Source organism: Hyla sarda, chromosome 5 (assembly GCF_029499605.1).
Source record: "Hyla sarda isolate aHylSar1 chromosome 5, aHylSar1.hap1, whole genome shotgun sequence".
Lineage (NCBI taxonomy): Eukaryota > Metazoa > Chordata > Amphibia > Anura > Hylidae > Hyla > Hyla sarda.
The window spans coordinates 5,551,313-5,572,734 of record NC_079193.1 but is presented as its reverse complement, the minus strand read 5'-3'; the positions used below and the strand labels follow the sequence as shown (position 1 = coordinate 5,572,734).

The 21,422-nt window shown below is 45.5% G+C and overlaps 1 protein-coding gene across 5 annotated transcripts in view; it reads left to right on the top strand.

Moving 5' to 3' along the window:
* Positions 1-21,422, top strand: part of NBEAL2 (neurobeachin like 2) — a 144,200-nt gene that overhangs the window by 59,054 nt on the left and 63,724 nt on the right. For 4 of the 5 annotated variants that reach the window (XM_056518741.1, XM_056518740.1, XM_056518739.1 and 1 more), the window contains 11 exons: positions 839-945; positions 2,195-2,278; positions 5,580-5,663; positions 6,578-6,676; positions 7,834-8,405; positions 12,091-12,223; positions 12,352-12,471; positions 14,321-14,642; positions 16,507-16,589; positions 20,525-20,617; positions 20,806-20,977. In XM_056518741.1, coding sequence (XP_056374716.1) covers positions 839-945; positions 2,195-2,278; positions 5,580-5,663; positions 6,578-6,676; positions 7,834-8,405; positions 12,091-12,223; positions 12,352-12,471; positions 14,321-14,642; positions 16,507-16,589; positions 20,525-20,617; positions 20,806-20,977 — 1,869 coding nt within the window. The remainder of the gene's footprint in view (positions 1-838; positions 946-2,194; positions 2,279-5,579; positions 5,664-6,577; positions 6,677-7,833; positions 8,406-12,090; positions 12,224-12,351; positions 12,472-14,320; positions 14,643-16,506; positions 16,590-20,524; positions 20,618-20,805; positions 20,978-21,422) is intronic. The other variant, XM_056518742.1, reaches the window with a different exon arrangement.

The following is a 21,422-nucleotide window of genomic DNA, read 5'->3' as shown; positions in this document are numbered from 1 at the left end:
TCACAGTTCCTCAGGTGCATACACTGCAGAGGTCACAGTTCCTCAGGTGCATACACTGCAGAGGTCACGGTTCCTCAGATGATTTTATTGTAGAGGTCACAGCTCTATAGATATGAGCGCTGCAGAGGTCACTGTTCCTCAGGTGCATACACTGCAGAGGTCACGGTTCCTCAGACCCATACACTGGAGAGGTCACGGTTCCTCAGGTGCATACACTGCAGAGGTCACGGTTCCTCAGACCCATACACTGCAGAGGTCACGGTTCCTCAGGTGCATACACTGCAGAAGTCACGGTTCCTCAGACCCATACACTGCAGAGGTCACAGTTCCTCAGGTGCATACACTGCAGAGGTCACAGTTCCTCAGGTGCATACACTGCAGAGGTCACGGTTCCTCAGATGATTTTATGGTAGAGGTCACAGCTCTATAGATATGAGTAGAGATGAGCGAACTTACAGTAAATTCGATTTGTCACATACTTCTCGGCTCGGCAGTTGATGACTTATCCTGCATAAATTAGTTCAGCCTTCAGGTGCTCCGGTGGGCTGGAAAAGGTGGATACAGTCCTAGGAAAGAGTCTCCTAGGACTGTATCCACCTTTTCCAGCCCACGGGAGCACCTGAAAGCTGAACTAATTCATGCAGGAAAAGTCATCAACTGCCGAGCCGAGAAGTATGTGACTAATCGAATTTACTGTAAGTTCGCTCATCTCTAGATATGAGCACTTCAGAGGTCACGGTTCCTCAGATGCTTTTATGGTAGAGGTCACAGCTCTGTAGATATGAACACTTCAGAGGTCACGGTTTCTCAGATATCACTGACTTCTCTTTGATTTTAGGTGCCATTCCTCAGATGTTGGACTGCAGTGACCGGCCGGTTCTACAAGCGATATTTCTTAGCAATAACTGCTTTGAGCACATTATACGTCTGATTCAGAACAGTAAGGTAGGACTGCGCTGGGGCTTACACTCCAAATATTAATGAAGGAGAGGACCCTGAAATCCTGCAGCTGTGGGTCTGGTAAATGGAGGCTGGGGGGGTCTTAATATTAGAGCACCCTCTAGTGGACTCCCAAGAGGACAATTATACATCAGGGAATTGCTGTATGAGTAGTTCCCTAATGTTGTTTTGTCTTGCAGCCATTTAGCAGGAAGCTTAAGGGGTCTGGATTCCCCAATTTATCTCAGCAAGATATAGACTGTGCAGAGCCCTCCGTGTACCAGTCATATCCCGGACCCCTGTGTTGTCTCCTTACAGTTCATTCTACATCCTAGTCTACTAGTTCTGCTCCATCGTCTCATCATTTTACCATGATCCTCCACTTCTCTCCTCTAATCTTCACCTGGTCCTAGACCACTATCCTCCATCCTCCCCTGGTCCTAGACCACTATCCTCCATCCTCCCCTGGTCCTAGACCACTATCCTCCATCCTCCCCTGGTCCTAGACCACTATCCTCCATCCTCCCCTGGTCCTAGACCACTATCCTCCATCCTCCCCTGGTCCTAGACCACTATCCTCCATCCTCCCCTGGTCCTAGACCACTATCCTCCATCCTCCCCTGGTCCTAGACCACTATCCTCCATCCTCCCCTGGTCCTAGACCACTATCCTCCATCCTCCCCTGGTCCTAGACCACTATCCTCCATCCTCCCCTGGTCCTAGACCACTATCCTCCATCCTCCCCTGGTCCTAGACCATTATCCTCCATCCTTCTCTGGCCCCCCTCCTCGGTTTACTAGTGTTTACTTGGTCCGCCATCCACCCTTAAAATCTGGTCCTATTGTCCTCCATCTATCTTCTGGTCTTCCACTATTGTCCTCCATCTATCTTCTGGTCCTCCACTTTTGTCCTCCATCTATCTTCTGGTCCTCCACTATTGTCCTCCATCTATCTTCTGGTCTTCCACTATTGTCCTCCATCTATCTTCTGGTCCTTCATTCTTCCCCTATCCTCAAATCTTTCCCTGGTCTTCCACCTCTCTCCTCCATCCTTCCCTTGGTCCAAATTCTCTCCAGTAATCTGGTTGTCTTCCTCTGTCCTCCATCCTTCCCCTGTCCTGTAATATTCCCCTGGTCCTCCATGTTTGTCACTCCGTTGTGTCCCGTGCTCTGACACCTGTCTGTCGTGCTCCATGTTGCGCCTCTTCCTCCTCTTGTATTACTAACAGCTCTTTGTGCATATGACCTCTCTACAGCTTTATTTGAGCAGCGGCCACCGGCCAGAGGAGAGTGGGAGTGATCTGACCACTCAGCTGCTGACCGAGCCCGATATTCTGAAGGTATTACAGGGTCATGGAGCCCGTGACCCCCAGCAAACTCTTGTCTTTGTGCTGCATTGCTTTCTGCTAATCCTTCCTAATTATTGATATGGTGTCAGTAGGGGGCGCAATCTGTAATGTTTCTCTATGGGGGATCATTCAGTTGGACAGATACCGCAGTTTTTTCATGTCGGTCATAGATGAGGTCACTATGCCCTTTCTCTCTGCTGGTTGTTAGGAAATGATGGGAATTGTAGTTTTGCAACAGCTAAAGAGCCATATTTGGGGGGACCTTGCCGTATACTGTACCTGCTGTATATTATATACTGTGCTCCTCTCTGCTGACACCATGCTCCTTGTGCTTTGCGTTGTGCTTGGGTTGTGATCTAGGCTGTGGGCTCGCAGTTATTATAGATATATAATGATCGTCGGACTATAATCACCAGTCTGGGCAAAAAATTCTACATTCCATAAATCAGTTTTGTTCATTTTACATCTTCTCTTAGTCAAGACACTTTCCAGAACCTTTATGGTAGTAATATAAAGTATCTAAGACCCAATAAACCTGTTTCACGCTCCTTACTCCGCTCTGCTTCACCGTCCAAACTTCACTCTGCTGCGCACTCCATACTCCGCTACGTGCTCCATACTCCGCTACGTGCTCCATACTCCGCTACGTGCTCCATACTCCGCTACGTGCTCCATACTACGCTGCGCGCTCCATACTCCGCTACGTGCTCCATACTCCGCTTCGCGCTCCATACTCCGCTACGTGCTCCATACTCCGCTACGTGCTCCATACTCCGCTTCGCGCTCCATACTCCGCTACGTGCTCCATACTACGCTGCGCGCTCCATACTCCGCTACGTGCTCCATACTACGCTGCGCGCTCCATACTCCGCTACATGCTCCATACTCCGCTGCGCACTCCATACTCCGCTACGCGCTCCATACTCCGCTACGTGCTCCATACTCTGCTGCGCGCTCCATACTCTGCTGCGCGCACCATACTCCGCTCTGCTGCGCCCTCCATACTCCGCTCTGCTGCGCCCTCCATACTCCGCTCTGCTGCGCCCTCCATACTCCGCTCTGCTGCGCCCTCCATACTCCGCTCTGCTGCGCCCTCCATACTCCGCTCTGCTGCGCCCTCCATACTCCGCTCTGCTGCGCCCTCCATACTCCGCTCTGCTGCGCCCTCCATACTCCGCTCTGCTGCGCCCTCCATACTCCGCTCTGCTGCGCCCTCCATACTCCGCTCTGCTGCGCCCTCCATACTCCGCTCTGCTGTGCCCTCCATACTCCGCTCTGCTGCGCCCTCCATACTCCGCTCTGCTGTGCTCCACAGACTGCTGACATTATAGTATAATAGAGACTGCTCAGGAGAGGCCACAGACTGCTGACATTATAGTATAATAGAGACTGCTCAGGAGAGACCACAGACGGCTGACATTATAGTATAATAGAGACTGCTCAGGAGAGACCACAGACTCAGGAGAGACCACAGACTGCTGACATTATAGTATAATAGAGACTGCTCAGGAGAGACCACAGACTGCTGACATTATAGTATAATAGAGACTGCACAGGAGAGACCACAGACTGCTGACATTATAGTATAATAGAGACTGCTCAGGAGAGACCACAGACGGCTGACATTATAGTATAATAGAGACTGCTCAGGAGAGACCACAGACTCAGGAGAGACCACAGACTGCTGACATTATAGTATAATAGAGACTGCTCAGGAGAGACCACAGACTGCTGACATTATAGTATAATAGAGACTGCTCAGGAGAGACCACAGACTGCTGACATTATAGTATAATAGAGACTGCTCAGGAGAGACCACAGACTGCTGACATTATAGTATAATAGAGACTGCTCAGGAGAGGCTGGATGGATGACGTTGTCTCTCACTGACATCTCCATGGATATATAGTAGTATATGGTAGGAGATGATGAGAGTGCTGATCCCAGGAGACCCCCACCCGTCTCCAGCCCTGCAGTCTCGCCTTCTGTGTACGAACATGTAAGGAGAGGAGGATGTTCAGCAGGAAAATATCTGCCCCCCGGTGGTCAATTATTCCTGGCAGCAGATGTGCCCCTCACCGCTGTCTGTCCCCATGTGGCTCCCGAATCCCTATATAACCCCCCCCCCCCAACTATATCAGAAGCCTATTAGTGCAGACGTAGAGAAGACAGACTGAACTGATACACTGTAACGACAGACACTGCAGGAGCACAATAATCCTAGAGAGTGATACATTGTAACAGATGCTCAGCTGTGAAGGACCAGGATAGGCGTTCAGCCTCGGATCTAGAATTGCCCATTAATATTGGGTTCTGTGGTTTAATGATTGATAAGTTGGATCTTTCTGTAGCTGATTCTTCTCTTGGTTCTGTACAGTAGCGCCCCCTAGTGATTGATAAGTTGGATCTTTCTGTAGCTGATTCTTCTCTTGGTTCTGTACAGTAGCGCCCCCTAGTGATTGATAAGTTGGATCTTTCTGTAGCTGATTCTTCTCTTGGTTCTGTACAGTAGCGCCCCCTAGTGATTGATAAGTTGGATCTTTCTGTAGCTGATTCTTCTGTTGGTTCTGTATAGTAGCGCCCCCTAGTGATTGATAAGTTGGATCTTTCTGTAGCTGATTCTTCTCTTGGTTCTGTACAGTAGCGCCCCCTAGTGATTGATAAGTTGGATCTTTCTGTAGCTGATTCTTCTGTTGGTTCTGTATAGTAGCGCCCCCTAGTGATTGATAAGTTGGATCTTTCTGTAGCTGATTCTTCTCTTGGTTCTGTATAGTAGCGCCCCCTAGTGATTGATAAGTTGGATCTTTCTGTAGCTGATTCTTCTGTTGGTTCTGTATAGTAGCGCCCCCTAGTGATTGATAAGTTGGATCTTTCTGTAGCTGATTCTTCTCTTGGTTCTGTATAGTAGCGCCCCCTAGTGATTGATAAGTTGGATCTTTCTGTAGCTGATTCTTCTGTTGGTTCTGTATAGTAGCGCCCCCTAGTGATTGATAAGTTGGATCTTTCTGTAGCTGATTCTTCTCTTGGTTCTGTATAGTAGCGCCCCCTAGTGATTGATAAGTTGGATCTTTCTGTAGCTGATTCTTCTCTTGGTTCTGTACAGTAGCGCCCCCTAGTGATTGATAAGTTGGATCTTTTTGTAGCTGATTCTTCTCTTGGTTCTGTACAGTAGCGCCCCCTAATGATTGGGTCTGGTGGTGGTTGTTTCCATGGAATCACTTTGGTGTTGTCGCTGTGTTGCTCGTCTGTTATGTCAGGGTCCGTCTGACTTCTCATCTGTTTTATCCTCCAGGTGATTGACAGCGATTCGGACGCCATTACGGTTAACGCCATCGGTGTCCTGACCTCCATCATGAGGAATTCTCCTTCTGCCAAAGTAAGTGATTGCAGCTTCTCTGTTCACCCAACTCCATATACTGGGTTATAGTGTGAAGAACAGGAGTCCAACGAAGGGTCACTTACTTAAAGGAGTAGTACGGCGGAAAATAACTGATCCCCCATCTAAAGGGGATAAGTTATAGATCACGGGGGTCAGAGCGATGGGGTCCCGGCAGTCTGCTGGAAGGGGATGTGCTGGCCCCCACAGAAGACTCAGACGGCACACCAACCCCGTCTATATAGGATATAGGAGAGGGGCTCCGCCCACTCAATTTACATATTCATATGGAGTCACAGACAATGAATATGTAAAATGAACCACGAAGCCCCGCCCTCTGTGCACAATTCACTAAATTTACCAGAGGATCTTTTGGGGGACCTACCTTAGGACCTACTGGACATATTTAAGTAAGTGAATCCTTGTTGGACTCCTGCTCACCCGCACTGGGGACCCCGCTACTGCCCTGCACTGGGGACCCCGCTACTGCCCTGCACTGGGGACCCCGCTACTGCCCTGCACTGGGGACCCCGCTACTGCCCTGCACTGGGGACCCCGCTACTGTCCTGCACTGGGGACCCCGCTACTGTCCTGCACTGGGGACCCCGCTACTGTCCTGCACTGGGGACCCCGCTACTGTCCTGCACTGGGGACCCCGCTACTGTCCTGCACTGGGGACCCCGCTACTGTCCTGCACTGGGGACCCCGCTACTGTCCTGCACTGGGGACCCCGCTACTGTCCTGCACTGGGGACCCCGCTGCTGTCCTGCACTGGGGACCCCGCTGCTGTCCTGCACTGGGGACCCCGCTGCTGTCCTGCACTGGGCACCCCGCTACTGTCCTGCACTGGGGACCCCGCTGCTGTCCTGCACTGTCCTGCAGATGATTGCTGTACATTTTTGTCTCCTCTTTAGGAGGTGTTCAAGGAGCGGATTGGATACTCACATCTGTACGAAGTCCTGAAGAGCCGCAGCCAGCCCACAAAACGTCTCCTCCAGCAGCTACTGAACATGGTGAGGATGGAGCCTGGGGGAGGAGGACAGAGGAGCCTGGGGGAGGAGGACAGAGGAGCCTGGGGGAGGAGGACAGAGGAGCCTGGGGGAGGAGGACAGAGGAGCCTGGGGGAGGAGGACAGAGGGGCCTGGGGGAGGAGGACAGAGGAGCCTGGGGGAGGAGGACAGAGGAGCCTGGGGGAGGAGGACAGAGGAGCCTGGGGGAGGAGGACAGAGGAGCCTGGGGGAGGAGGACAGAGGGGCCTGGGGGAGGAGGACAGAGGGGCCTGGGGGAGGAGGACAGAGGGGCCTGGGGGAGGAGGACAGAGGGGCCTAGGGGAGGAGGACAGAGGGGCCTGGGGGAGGAGGACAGAGGGGCCTGGGGGAGGAGGACAGAGGGGCCTGGGGGAGGAGGACAGAGGGGCCTGGGGGAGGAGGACAGAGGGGCCTGGGGGAGGAGGACAGAGGAGCCTGGGGGAGGAGGACAGAGGAGCCTGGGGGAGGAGGACAGAGGAGCCTGGGGGAGGAGGACAGAGGGGCCTGGGGGAGGAGGACAGAGGGGCCTGGGGGAGGAGGACAGAGGGGCCTGGGGGAGGAGGACAGAGGGGCCTGGGGGAGGAGGACAGAGGGGCCTGGGGGAGGAGGACAGAGGGGCCTGGGGGAGGAGGACAGAGGGGCCTGGGGGAGGAGGACAGAGGAGACTGGAGGGGGAGGACAGAGGAGTCTGGAGGGGGAGGAGGACAGAGGAGACTGGGGGAGGACAGAGGGGTCTGAAGGAGGAGGAGGACAGAGGAGTCTAGAGGGACAGATTGGTATGGAGAGGATAGAGGAGCTTAGATAACAGAGGAGTCTGGAGGAGGAGGACAGAGGAGTCTGGAGGAGGAGGACAGAGGAGTCTAGAGGGACAGATTGGTATGGAGAGGATAGAGGAGCTTAGATAACAGAGGAGTCTGGAGGAGGAGGACAGAGGAGTCTGGAGGAGGAGGACAGAGGAGTCTAGAGGGACAGATTGGTATGGAGAGGATAGAGGAGCTTAGATAACAGAGGAGTCTGGAGGAGGAGAGTTGATTAAACTTTATTATCATAGATATAAACAGTCTCTGCTGCCTCTTTTCCCCCTTCCCCACATATTTCCCCTGTAAAGGTTTTACCATATTGTGCACCTCTGCCCTCTACAGGCTGTGGAAGGTCCTTACAATGCTGATCCCATGAATTGTATTCAGAATGAGCAGCCGCTGCTGATCCTGGTCCAGTGGATCCCAGACCTTTCTTCCAGACATCTCCAGATCCTGGTCTCTGAGTGGCTGAACCAAATCTGCGACTCCACGCTGGGTAACCGTATGACGTGTGTACAGGCGGGAATGGTGGCCCACATCCTGACCGCTCTGAGCAGCGAGGGGGCGCTGGATGCAAAGTGCGCAGAGAACCTCATCCACCTCCTGCAGGTGTTAGGGCGACTTTCCATCAGACCCAACGAGCTGCGGGACCTCATCCGACTCCTCAGGGTGAACGGCAGCGCCGCCCATCCATATGTAACCCAGGTGATCCGGGCTCTGTCTGCCATGGCGAGGAAGGACGGGGCCGAGAGGGCATTACAGTATTTCGACTTGTCCCCCAGTATGTCCGGTATTATGGTGCCGACCATGCAGAAGTGGCCCGGTGCCGGCTTCGCCTTCCACGCTTGGATCTGTCTGAATGACGACATGAAGGAAGATTCTCATACCGGGAGAAGACGCAAACAGCTGTACAGGTGAGGACCCCATAGGGCCCCATTATAGGGGGATGGGACTGTGTCTTATAGAGACAACTAAGGTGCATTGAGGTCTGTGACCCCGCAGGGAATAACTTTACGCACAACTTCAAGTGTGAACACTGTCAACAACAAACATTACACTAGAGAAGACTTTGTCTTTATTTCCTCAAAGTTCTGACCCATTAGGCTTCACTAGATGAAAATGTGCAGCACCAAAGGACACGTTCACGTTTTGTAAGATTTTGCTGCATGTTTTATTTAAAGGGGTTATCCAGGAAAAAACTTTTTTTTTTTTTTTTACATATCAACTGGCTCCAGAAAGTTAAACAGATTTGTAAATTACTTCTATTAAAAAAAATCTTAATCCTTTCAGTACTTATGAGCTTCTGAAGTTAAGGTTGTTCTTTTCTGTCTTAGTGCTCACTCATGACACGTCTCGGGAACCGCCCAGTTTAGAAGAGGTTTGCTATGGGGATTTGCTTCTAAACTGGGCGGTTCCCGAGACACCTGTCATCAGAGAGCACTTAGACAGAAAAGAACAACCTTAACTTCAGAAACTCATAAGTACTGATACACCCCCTTTTTTTCTTCTAATTTACAAATCTGTTTAACTTTCTGGAGCCAGTTGATAGATAAAAAAAAAAAAATTTTTTTCCTGGATAACCCCTTTAAAATGCAAATTTTTGCCCGTAATCTGTTAAAAATACACAGAAAAAAAGAAACATAAATCCCTAAAAAAAAAAAAAGAAAAAAATAACACAAAAAAATCACAGAAAAAAAGGCCACTTACTAGTCTAGGCACCTATTCCCATTATGATGCAGATCAGCCACAATGCTAAATAAGGGGAGGTCGCACAAGTGCGACCTCCCCTTATTTAGCATTGTGGCTGATCTGCATCATAATGGGAATAGGTGCCTAGCCTGCCCTTGTATCAGTAACCAGTAATTGGCCCTTTTTTCGGTGATTTTTTATTTATTTTATTTTTATCTTTTGCAGGCAAATTTTTTAAATTACAGTTTATGACATAGAAAATTTAGATGTAGTATAGGTATCTACCAACCAGGAATTCGCAGATCTCCAAATTTAATATTACCAGAGAATAAAGGGGGAGTGAATAAAACGTAACTTTTAATTATATACTAAAAATAAATACACAATAAAGTGAGTGTACTGTGGATAATGCCTAGTCAAAGGGGTTATGCAGGAAAAAACTTTTTTTTTTTATAAATCAACTGGCTCCAGAAAGTTAAACAGATTTGTAAATGACTTCTATTAAAAAAAATCTTAATCCTTTCAGTACTTATGAGCTTCTGAAGTTAAGGTTGTTCTTTTCTGTCTAAGTGCTCTCTGATGACACGTGTCTCGGGAACCGCCCAGTTTTGAAGAGGTTTGCTATGGGGATTTGCTTCTAAACTGGGTGGTTCCCGAGACACGTGTCATCAGAGAGCACTTAGACAGAAAAGAACAACCTTAACTTCAGAAGCTCATAAGTACTGAAAGGATTAAGATTTTTTAATAGAAGTCATTTACAAATCTGTTTAACTTTCTGGAGCCAGTTGATATATATAAAAAAAGTTTTTTCCTGAAATACCCCTTTAAGCCTTTCCACCATAGAGACGCAAACAGTCAATGTCATGTCATAAAGACACAGTTGGGTGCCAAGTAACACATTGGTGTATTACGGAGAAGTATTGGCTATGCCAAATAGAGTATAGTCCCCAATTATTTCCCGACATGTTTCGGCCACTAGTAAAAGTGACCTCCTCAGGGGCCAGGTGGGAGACAATCACCTATGTATGCTGTAAAGTAATCTCCTTCCACACACATAATTCGCACAAAAAGCACATATAGGGCTGTTGATATGGTAGCAGCCCTATTAGAGATCAAGGTATAGGTACCACTGTGCTCTCTTAGTAGTAGGGCACAGATATAATAAACAGGAGTAGGCCTTTGACCTGGTCTGAGTGGTCCCTAGGGACCGAGTCCAAGGCCTACTCCTGTTTATTATATCTGTGCCCTACTACTAAAAGAGCACAGTGGTACCTATACCTTGATCTCTAATAGGGCTGCTACCGTATCAACAGCCCTATATGTGCTTTTTGTGCGAATTATGTGTGTGGAAGGAGATTACTTTACAGCATACATAGGCTATTGTCTCCCACCCAGCCCCTGAGGACGTCACTTTTACTGGTGGCTGAAACGCGTCGGGAAAGAATTGGGGACTATACTCTATTTGGGATAGCCAATACTTCTCCATAATACACTGTGTTACTTGGTACCCAGTATATTTAACAGTGTGTCTTTATTGACTGTTTGCGCCTCTATGGTGGAAAAGCTTAAAGGGGTACTCCCGTGGAAAACTTTTTTTTTTAAATCAACTGGTTCCAGAAAGTTAAACAGATTTGTAAATTACTTCTATTAAAAAATCTTAATCCTTTCAGTACTTTTTAGGGGCTGTATACTACAGAGGAAATGTTTATCTTTTTTGATTTATCTTATGTCACGACCACAGTGCTCTCTGCTGACCTCTGCTGTTCATTTTAGGAACTGTCCAGAGCGGGATAAAATCCCCATAACAAACATATGCTGATCTGGACAGTTTCTAAAAATGGACATCAGAGGTCAGCAGAGAGCACTGTGGTCGTGACATCAGAGAAATCCAAAAAGATAAACATTTCCTCTGTAGTATACAGCCCCTAAAAAGTACTGGAAGGATTAAGATTTTTTAATGGAAGTAATTTACAAATCTGTTTAACTTTCTGGCACCAGTTGATTAAAAAAAAAAAAGTTTTCCACGGGAGTACCCCGTTAACTAGGCATTATCCACAGTACACTCACTTTATTGTGTATTTAATTAAAAGTTAAGTTTTATTCACTCCCCCTTTATCCTCTGGTAATTACAGTTCATGGCCATAAATGTGCACGTAAAATAAACCATGGAGCTAAATTTTTCGTAATTTAGATATTTGCTACAGACGTACGTGCAGCAGAAGATTTGATTTCAGCGGCGATGTCTGGCAGCGTCCATAGTGGTTCACCGGACGGCGGTGATTGTAGATGCCAACTCAGTAGTGAGCTCCAGGAGCTGCCAGACATCCCCAATTTAATTCTACGGCTGCAAGTCACCGCCCGTCAGTCAGGGCCTTTGATCGCCTCGGCGCCATTCCACATGGAAATTCCATAGTGTGAAGAAGGGTTTTCCTGCAGTATTGGCGTGAATTGTCTCATATTGGTGCCAGGGAACCACGTAGTGTTTGCGCCTTTCTGATCTACTATGATCCGTTTTCTCATTAGTGACCTGATTTGCGCAGTTTGGTGCACAGAACGTGAAAATTCAGACAAATGCAGAAATCATTAAATAATAAATCTAGCGGGATGAGAAATGGAAACCCTAATTTGGCATGATTCTAACAACCAGACCATAATGTAGCAAACCCTCAGCCGTGAACAGGTCTCAGTCCAGTTCTGTTTTTGAGTCTTTCTATATAAGCAGGATTATTTTCATTCACTGCGAGCAAGCAGGGGTGTTAAAAATTGAAAGGCAAACTCTATTAGAAAGTCGCAGAACTTTTTATGATGCAGCGATTACACTTAATTTACATGGGGCTGGTTGGGAGGGTTATGAGTCCTATAAATGTGACGGCGCAGTCGGGGGTCACACTATTCGTTTCTATGTTGCAGTTTCTTTGCAGCGAGCGGGACGGGTTTCGAGGCGTTCTTTACCGCTGACGGCATGCTGGTCGTGGCCGTCTGTACCAAGAAGGAATACATGACGGTCGCCGTTCCTGAGCTGATGTTCAATGACTCCATGTGGGTGAGTGACCTGAGGGTTAGGGGGCTGTGCATACTGTAGGGGGCAGTGTTGAAGTTAATGCAGATACCGTCACGTGCTGTTGGTCATTGTGCCGCCATATCTGGCCTCACCCCTCCTCTTCCTGACAGCACTGTGTGGACATCGTGCACCTGGCTGGACGCCGTCCTTTTGGGCAGAACATGGTTCATATCTACGCGGACGGACAACTAAGGAAAACGGCGCCGCTCCGATTTCCATCCCTCAATGAGGTGAGCTGAGAAACAAAGAATCCCACATATGGAGGGGACAGAGCAATGACTAACCACAACTTCCAGCATTCCCTGACATGCTGGGAGTTGTAGTTTGCCATTACTACAGATATCTGCCATCAGTAGTATTGATTTAAAGGGGTACTCCAGTGGAAAACTTTTTATTTTTTTTTTATTTTTTTTAATCAACCGGTGCCAGAAAGTTAAACAGATTTGTAAATTACTTCTATTAAAAAATCTTAATCCTTCCAGTGCTTATTAGCTGCTTAATACTACAGAGGAAATTATTTTCTTTTTTGAACACAGAGCTCTCTGCTGACATCATGACCACAGTGCTCTCTGCTGACACCTCTGTCCATTTTAAGAACTGTCCAGAGCAGCATATGTTTCCTATGGGGATTTTCTGCTACTCTGGACAGTTCCTAAAATGGACAGAGATGTCAGCAGAGAGCACTGTGGTCATGATGTCAACAGAGAGCACTGTGTTGAAAAAATAAAATAATTTCCTCTGTAGTATTCAGCAGCTAATAAGTACTGGAAGGATTAAGATTTTTTAATAGAAGTAATTTACAAATCTGTAACTTTCTGACACCAGTTGATTTAAAAAAAAAAAAAAAGTTTTCCACCGGAGTACCCCTTTAAGGGGTCACCCTGCCTGTATGTTAAGATACATCGTACGTGGTGGTACCATAGAACCTGCTTAGTTATTCAGAGGCACATTCTCTATACCTTCTGCCTGAATTAGTGTTTCCCAACCAGGGCGCCACCAGCTGCTGCTGAACTACAACTCCCAGCAGCAAGCCACCATCTTTTTATGGATAGAAATGAAAGCTGGGATTGGATTGGTTGCCCTTAGCAACCAGTCAGAGTTTAGCTTTCACTTTCTAACCTAGAAAAAGATAACAGTGAAAGCTTAATACTGGTTGCTACGGGCAACAAGGTTCAGAATCTAAAAGTTAGTCTGGTTGCTATAGGCAACAAGATTCTGAAACTGAAAGGTAAAGTCTGGTTGCTATGGGCAACAAGATTCTGAAACTGAAAGGTAAAGTCTGGTTGCTATAGGCAACACGATTCTGAAACTGAAAGGTAAAGTCTGGTTGCTATAGGCAACACGATTCTGAAACTGAAAGGTAAAGTCTGGTTGCTATGGGCAACAAGATTCTGAAACTGAAAGGTAAAATCTGGTTGCTATGGGCAACAAGATTCTGAAACTGAAAGGTAAAGTCTGGTTGCTATAGGCAACAAGATTCTGAAACTGAAAGGTAAAATCTGGTTGCTATGGGCAACAAGATTCTGAAACTGAAAGGTAAAGTCTGGTTGCTATAGGCAACAAGGTTCGGAAACTGTGAGGTAAAGTCTGGTTGCTATGGGCCAGTGATTTCTAACCAGTGTGTCTCCAGCTGTTGAAAATCTACAACTCTCAGCATGCCCAGACAGCTGAAGGTATTGTAGTGTTTCTCAACCAGTGTGCCTCAAGCTGAGCTGCATTACCCGGCGTCACCAGTATACAAAGAATGGCGCTAGACTTCCTGCCATTATGGTCTATCCCAGTGTTTCCCAACCAGGGCGCCTCCAGTGATTGCAAAACTACAACTCCCAGCATGCCCGGACAGCCGTTGGCTGTCCGGGCATACTGCGAGTTGTAGATTTGCAACAGCTGGAGGCATCCTGGTGTGGAACACCACTCTGGACCACAAGCCTCAGAAACTGAAAGATAAAGTCTTGTTGCTATGGGCTGTAGGGGCATGCTGGAAGTTGTAGTCCTACCACACCTGGAGGCACCCTGGTTGGGAAACACTGGCCGTAAATGGTTGCTCCATTGCCCACAGCTTGTGTCTCCTCTTTGCAGTCGTTCACCTCGTGCTGTATCGGGTCAGCCGGCCACCGCACCACCACCACCGTGTCCACCTCTCCATCTCATACCCCGGACCTCACCTTCGCCTCACACTCCCTGCTCAGCCGCTCCCAGTCCTTCCCAGCCACCTCGGTGGGACACGGATGGGGACTCAGCGGCGCTCAGAACTCACGCGAGGGCCTAGTGTCCACCATTGTGGCCGGAGCCCAGGACACCGAATGGGGGACGCCTACTTCATTAGAAGGCCATTTCGGCACCGTCTCCATCTTCCATGACTCCATTCAGGCGACTCATGTAAAGGCTTTGTATCTGGCGGGTAGGTCTGCAGTTCTGCAATTGGGGGGGGGGGCAGGTGTAAAGGTCACAAGATGGGGGGGGTCAGGTGTAAAGGTCACAAATGGGGGAGGGGTGCATGGTCACGTTATACAGTGATCTGGAGATGTCCTGTTCTTGATGACACTTAATTTGCAGGTTTTGTATGGAAGCTAGTATTCCCTGTTATCAGCCATTTCAGGGCGAGGAGAGTTTGACTGTAATGCAGAAACCATCCCGCCCCTCAGTCGTCCCCATTGAACTTTTATATTCCCCAGATTTTAGGATAATGGCCAGAATATTAGAAATGAATCCCATTTCTTTTGTTACACTTTGTGTATGTGGGGGGGGGGGGGGGGACTCATAAGGTCTTTCTAGAATGACATACATAAAAGTAGAAAGACGGCAACTCACCACGGCACCGTATTAGAAGTGTAAATCTTTATTCCATCTTTGGTGCATAAAACATAGACACTCAGCGGGGAGCTGCTACAGACTCACAGGGAACGAAGTGATCAGCGACAGCTGTTTCCTGCGTAAGCACACACTTTCTCAAGCTCAGAAAGTGCGTGCTTATGCAGGAAACAGCTGTCGCTGATCAATTCGTTGAGTGTCTATGTTTTATGCACCAAAGATGGAATAAAGATTTACACTTCTAATACGCTGCCGTGGTGAGTTGCCGTCTTTCTACTTTTATGTATGCCTGGACTATGCTATTTGTTACTGGATTGAGCACCACCATATAGCGAAGAGTGCAGTCTCGCTGCACGGAGCCCCCTCATCCCCTAGTGTGCACTAAGTTTTCCTAGAATTACTATATATATCTATCTACCTATCTATCTCATATCTATCTATCTCATATCTATCTATCTCATATCTATCTATCTATCTCATATCTATCTATCTCATATCTATCTATCTCATATCTATCTATCTCATATCTATCTATCTCATATCTATCTATCTCATATCTATCTATCTCATATCTATCTATCTCATATCTATCTATCTCATATCTACCTATCTATCTCATATCTATCTATCTATCTATCTATCTCATATCTATCTATCTACCTATCTATCTCATATCTATCTCATATCTATCTATCTCATATCTATCTATCTCATATCTATCTCATATCTATCTATCTCATATCTATCTATCTCATATCTATCTATCTCATATCTATCTATCTCATATCTATCTATCTCATATCTATCTATCTCATATCTATCTATCTCATATCTATCTATCTCATATCTATCTATCTCATATCTATCTATCTCATATCTATCTATCTCATATCTATCTATCTCATATCTATCTATCTCATATCTATCTATCTCATATCTATCTATCTACCTATCTATCTCATATCTATCTATCTCATATCTATCTATCTCATATCTATCTATCTCATATCTATCTATCTCATATCTATCTATCTCATATCTATCTATCTCATATCTATCTATCTCATATCTATCTATCTCATATCTATCTATCTCATATCTATCTATCTATCTATCTATCTATCTATCTCATATCTATCTATCTATCTCATATCTATCTATCTATCTCATATCTATCTATATATCTCATATCTATCTATATATCTCATATCTATCTATCTCTTATCTATCTATCTATCTCTTATCTATCTATCTCATATCTATCTATCTTTTATCTATCTCTTATCTATCTATCTATCTATCTATCTCTTATCTATCTATCTCTTATCTATCTATCTCTTATCTATCTCTTATCTATCTATCTATCTATCTCTTATCTATCTATCTTATATCTATCTATCTTATATCTATCTATATATCTCATATCTATCATCTATCTTTTTTATTCCCAACAGGACCGAACTTTGTTGCTCCCTTCACTCCAGAGAGCGAATTTTCTGATCTCGCTGCCAAGTTGCTTCTCTTCTACACTCCACAGGTAGGGGGCGCCATTAATCTGAATGTGAGTGTACAGATAGAACAGGATTTAGCTTATATTAAAGGGGTATTCCGGTGGGAAAAAAAATCTCAAATCAACTGGTGCCACAAAGTTAAACAGATTTATAAATTGCTTCTATTTAAAAATCATAATCCTTCTAGTACTTATCAGCTGCTGTATGCTACAGATATACTACAGAGAATTTTGTGAATTTTTTTCTAGTCTGACCACAGTGCTCTCTGCTGACACCTCTGTGGTCCGACTGGAAAAAAACTTCACAATTTTCTCTGTAGTATAAAGCAGCTGCTAAGTATTGGAAGGATTAAGATTTTTATATAGAACTAATTTGCAAATCTGTTGAACTTTCTGGCACCTGTTGATTTGAAAACATTTGTTTTCCACTTGTTTCCACCGGAGTTCCCCTTAAATGATCGGAGAATACCGTGTGGACCGCTAGATATTCATTAATGGCTAATAAATATTTACCCATCATCCATATCGATATATACGTCAATGTATATGTGTATATAATAACAAAAATGTATACATGAGGGGCTTACCCCCAGCATCAGGAGATTTTTATTTATTTTTTTGCCCAGAATCCATTAATATACAGTCCACTAAAAATGTTATTATAGATGTGTAAACCTTTCTAGACCATCAGGGATGTTATACGTGATCTCTAGGCCACCAGGGATAATAATATGAGCCCCTAAACTACGCTAGAATAACTGGTTATTTTAATTGATCTTTAGACCACCAGGAATATCAACATTATCCCCTAAGCTACTTTAGACAAACGAAAATATTGCAATTAACCTGTGAACTACTGGACCACCAGGGAAAATATAATTATTATTATTATTTTTATTAATCTCTAGACCAACAGGGATATCTATATTATCATTAATATTATTATTATTTATCTCTAGACCACCAGAATTATTATTGTTATTATTATTATTAATAATAATAATAATAATAATAATAATACCGTTGGTGGCCTGGAGATTAATAATGATAATAAACATTTTTAGTGGCCTAGAGATCAATAAAAATATTATTATCCCTGTTGGTCTAGAGATTTATTATTATTATTATTACTAATATTAATAATAATAATAATCTCTAGACCACCAGGGATATTATGAATATTTTTATTGATCTCTAGTAGAGATGAGCGAATTTACAGTAAATTCGATTCGTCACAAACTTCTCGGCTCGGCAGTTGATGACTTATCCTGCTTAAATTAGTTCAGCCTCCAGGTGCTCTGGTGGGCTGGAAAAGGTGGATACAGTCCCAGGAAAGAGTCTCCTAGGACTGTATCCACCTTTTCCAGCCCACCGGAGCACCGGAAAGCTGAACTAATTTATGCAGGAAAAGTCATCAACTGCCGAGCTGAGAAGTTCGTGACGAATCGAATTTACTGTAAATTCGCTCATCTCTAATCTCTAGTAGGGCTGGGCGGTATATACCGGTTCATACCTAATACCGAAATTTTTGAGCTGCACGATATGAATTTTAACCCATACCGCAATACCGGTTTGGCCCCTCCCACTCGGGAATGAATGAATTATCAACCCAGCGCTGCACTGTCCCCACATCGGGGAACTAATCATATGTGACCCGCGAGCGCTGTTGTGCCCCCCCCCCCCTAAATTATCAGCCCAGCACTGTGCGGTCCCCAACGGGTAACTAATCACGTCACCCGCAAGCGCTGCCCTCCTCGTCCTCCTGTTTGTTGACGTTTCCGGCGCTGACGCTCTATACCAGTGGTCTTCAACCTCCAGTTGTTGCAAAACTACAATTCCCAGCATGCCCGGACAGCCGTTGGCTGTCCGGGCATGCTGGGAGTTGTAGTTTTGCAACATCTGGAGGTCCGCAGGTTGAAGACCGCTGCTCTATACTGTATCCCTGTGCCCAGGCTGCAAAAGGTAAACAAAATAAACTTTAACTCACCTTCCCTGTCGGTCCGGACCTGCTTCCTAGGGAATGGAACGTCGGAGAGCCGTCAGCCTATCAGCGGCCGCAGCAATGTTCCGCCTCGGCCGGTGATAGGTTGAGCCCACTGTCACGTAGGAAGGTGCGTTAAAGTTTATTTTGTTTACCTTTTGCAGCATGGGCATAGGGACACAGTATAGAGTGTCAGCGCCGGCGGCCGCAACAAACAGGAGGAAGAGGAGGGCAGCGCTTGTGGGTGATATGTGTGTATTTACCCCGATGGGGACAGTGCAGCACTGGGCTAATAATTAATTTGGCGGGGGGGGGGGGGGGGGGGGGGAAGTACCGTTATATACCATGGAACCACCATAAGTTACAAAAATACAGCGATATTTGGCCATACCGCCCAGACCAGAAATATTTATTATCATTTAATCTCTAGGCCACTAGGGTTATTATTATTATTATTATTATTATTAACAACCCTGGTGGTCTAATAATAACAATAATAATAATAATAATATCATTGTTATTAATAATAATAATAACAACCCTGGTGGTCTAATAATAACAATAATAATAATATAATTGTTATTAATAATAATAATAATATAATAATAATAATAACAACAACCCTGGTGGTCTAGAGATTATTGTTATTAATAATAATAATAATAATATACTGTATTTTTCGCCGTATAAGACGCACTTTTTCTCACGTTTTGGGGGGGGGGGGGGGGGGGGAGTTGGTGCGTCTTATATGGCAAATGCCTGCGGCCGGGACCCGCCTCTAATACAGGACATCACTGATCGCGGGGATGCCCTGTATTAACCCTTCAGACGCGGCGATCAAAGCTGACCGCCGCATTTGAAGCGAAAATAACACTAACCCGGCTGCTCAGTCGGGCTGTTCGGGACGCCACGATTTAACAGCGGCGTCCCGAACAGCTCGACTGAGCAGCTTACAGGACACCGAGAGGGACCTTACCTGCCTCTTCGGTGTCTGCTCCGTGCCGGGATCCCCTACGCTCTCCTTCGACGTCATCACGTCGTCGCGCACGCCGTCATCCAATAGGAGCGGCGTGATGATGACGACGTGATGACGGCGACGGAGAGCGTGGATCCCGGGGAAGAAGAAGTCTGGAGCGTCGGGAACACCACGGGGACGCGGCAACAGCGATGGAGCGACATTCAGGGCACCGGTGACTGGTCCGGAGCGGCGGGGACACGTGAGTATTACTTCCTATACCAGTGGTCTTCAACCTGCGGACCTCCAGATGTTGCAAAACTACAACTCCCAGCATGCCCGGACAGCCGTTGGCTGTCTGGGCATGCTGGGAGTTGTAGTTTTGTAACATCTGGAGGTCCGCAGGTTGAAGACCACTGTTGAGTTCAGAATCTTTATTTTTTTAGATTTGGCACCTATAAATTGGGTGCGTCTTATACGCCGGTGCGTCCTATAGGGCGAAAAATACGGTAATTGTTATTAATAATAATCTCTAGACTACCAGGGTTGTTATTATTGATCTCTAGTAGAGATGAGCAGACTTACAGTAAATTCGATTCGTCACAAACTTCTCAGCTCGGCAGTTGATGACTTTTCCTGCATAAATTAGTTCAGCTTTCCGGTGCTCCGGTGGGCTGGAAAAGGTGGATACAGTCCTAAGAAAGAGCCTCCTAGGACTGTATCCACCTTTTCCAGCCCACGGGAGCACCTGAAAGCTGAACTAATTTATGCAGGATAAGTCATCAACTGCCGAGCCGAGAAGTTCGTGACGAATCGAATTTACTGTAAATTCGCTCATCTCTAATCTCTAGACTACAAGGGATTTTATTGCATGTAAAAAGCTTGCTTTGAGTAGATAAAATTATTTTCTAAAAAAAATACAAAATATTTTAATATATATATATATATATATATATATATATATATATATATTATATATATATATATATTTTTTTTTTCATTTCACTTTTTGTTTGATGTTTTCAGGCTTCCAAAAATAACATCTGCCTGGACCTTTCCCCAAGTCGAGCCTTCGATGGGAGGTTGACGGGGCACAGGGTGGTCACTTGGGATGTGAAGGTAAGTACTATTTCTTTCTTAGATTATAGACCCCAGTGGTCATTGTTATGTTGCTATTGGTCACATGGTCTAATCTTTGTTATCACAGAATTCTTTGATTTGTTTGGGGGCCCTAAAGCCTGCAGTAGATTTATTATGGTCTTTGTATAATGATCTCCTTCTCCTGACTGTCTCCTTCTGTCCCGCAGGACGTGGTGAACTGTATTGGGGGGATGGGCGTCCTCTTGCCTCTGCTACACCAGGTAGCGTCACAGAAAAAGGAAGCCCCCGAGGTTCAGGAGACTCACGACCTGGTGGGGCCAGAGCTCACCTCCTCCAGGAATGCCCAATCCATGCAGCTTCCCCTGGGGAAATCCTCCGGTACGTCTTTAAAATATATATAATCCAGTATAATATCCGTCTGTAAAATATATATAATCCAGTATAATATCCGTCTGTAAAATATATATAATCCAGTATAATATCCGTCTGTAAAATATATATAATCCAGTATAATATCCGTCTGTAAAATATATATAATCCAGTATAATATCCGTCTGTAAAATATATATATAATCGAGTATAATATCCGTCTGTAAAATATATATAATCCAGTATAATATCCGTCTGTAAAATATATATAATCCAGTATAATATCCGTCTGTAAAATATATATAATCCAGTATAATATCCGTCTGTAAAATATATATAATCCAGTATAATATCCGTCTGTAAAATATATATAATCCAGTATAATATCCGTCTGTAAAATATATATAATCCAGTATAATATCCGTCTGTAAAATATATATAATCCAGTATAATA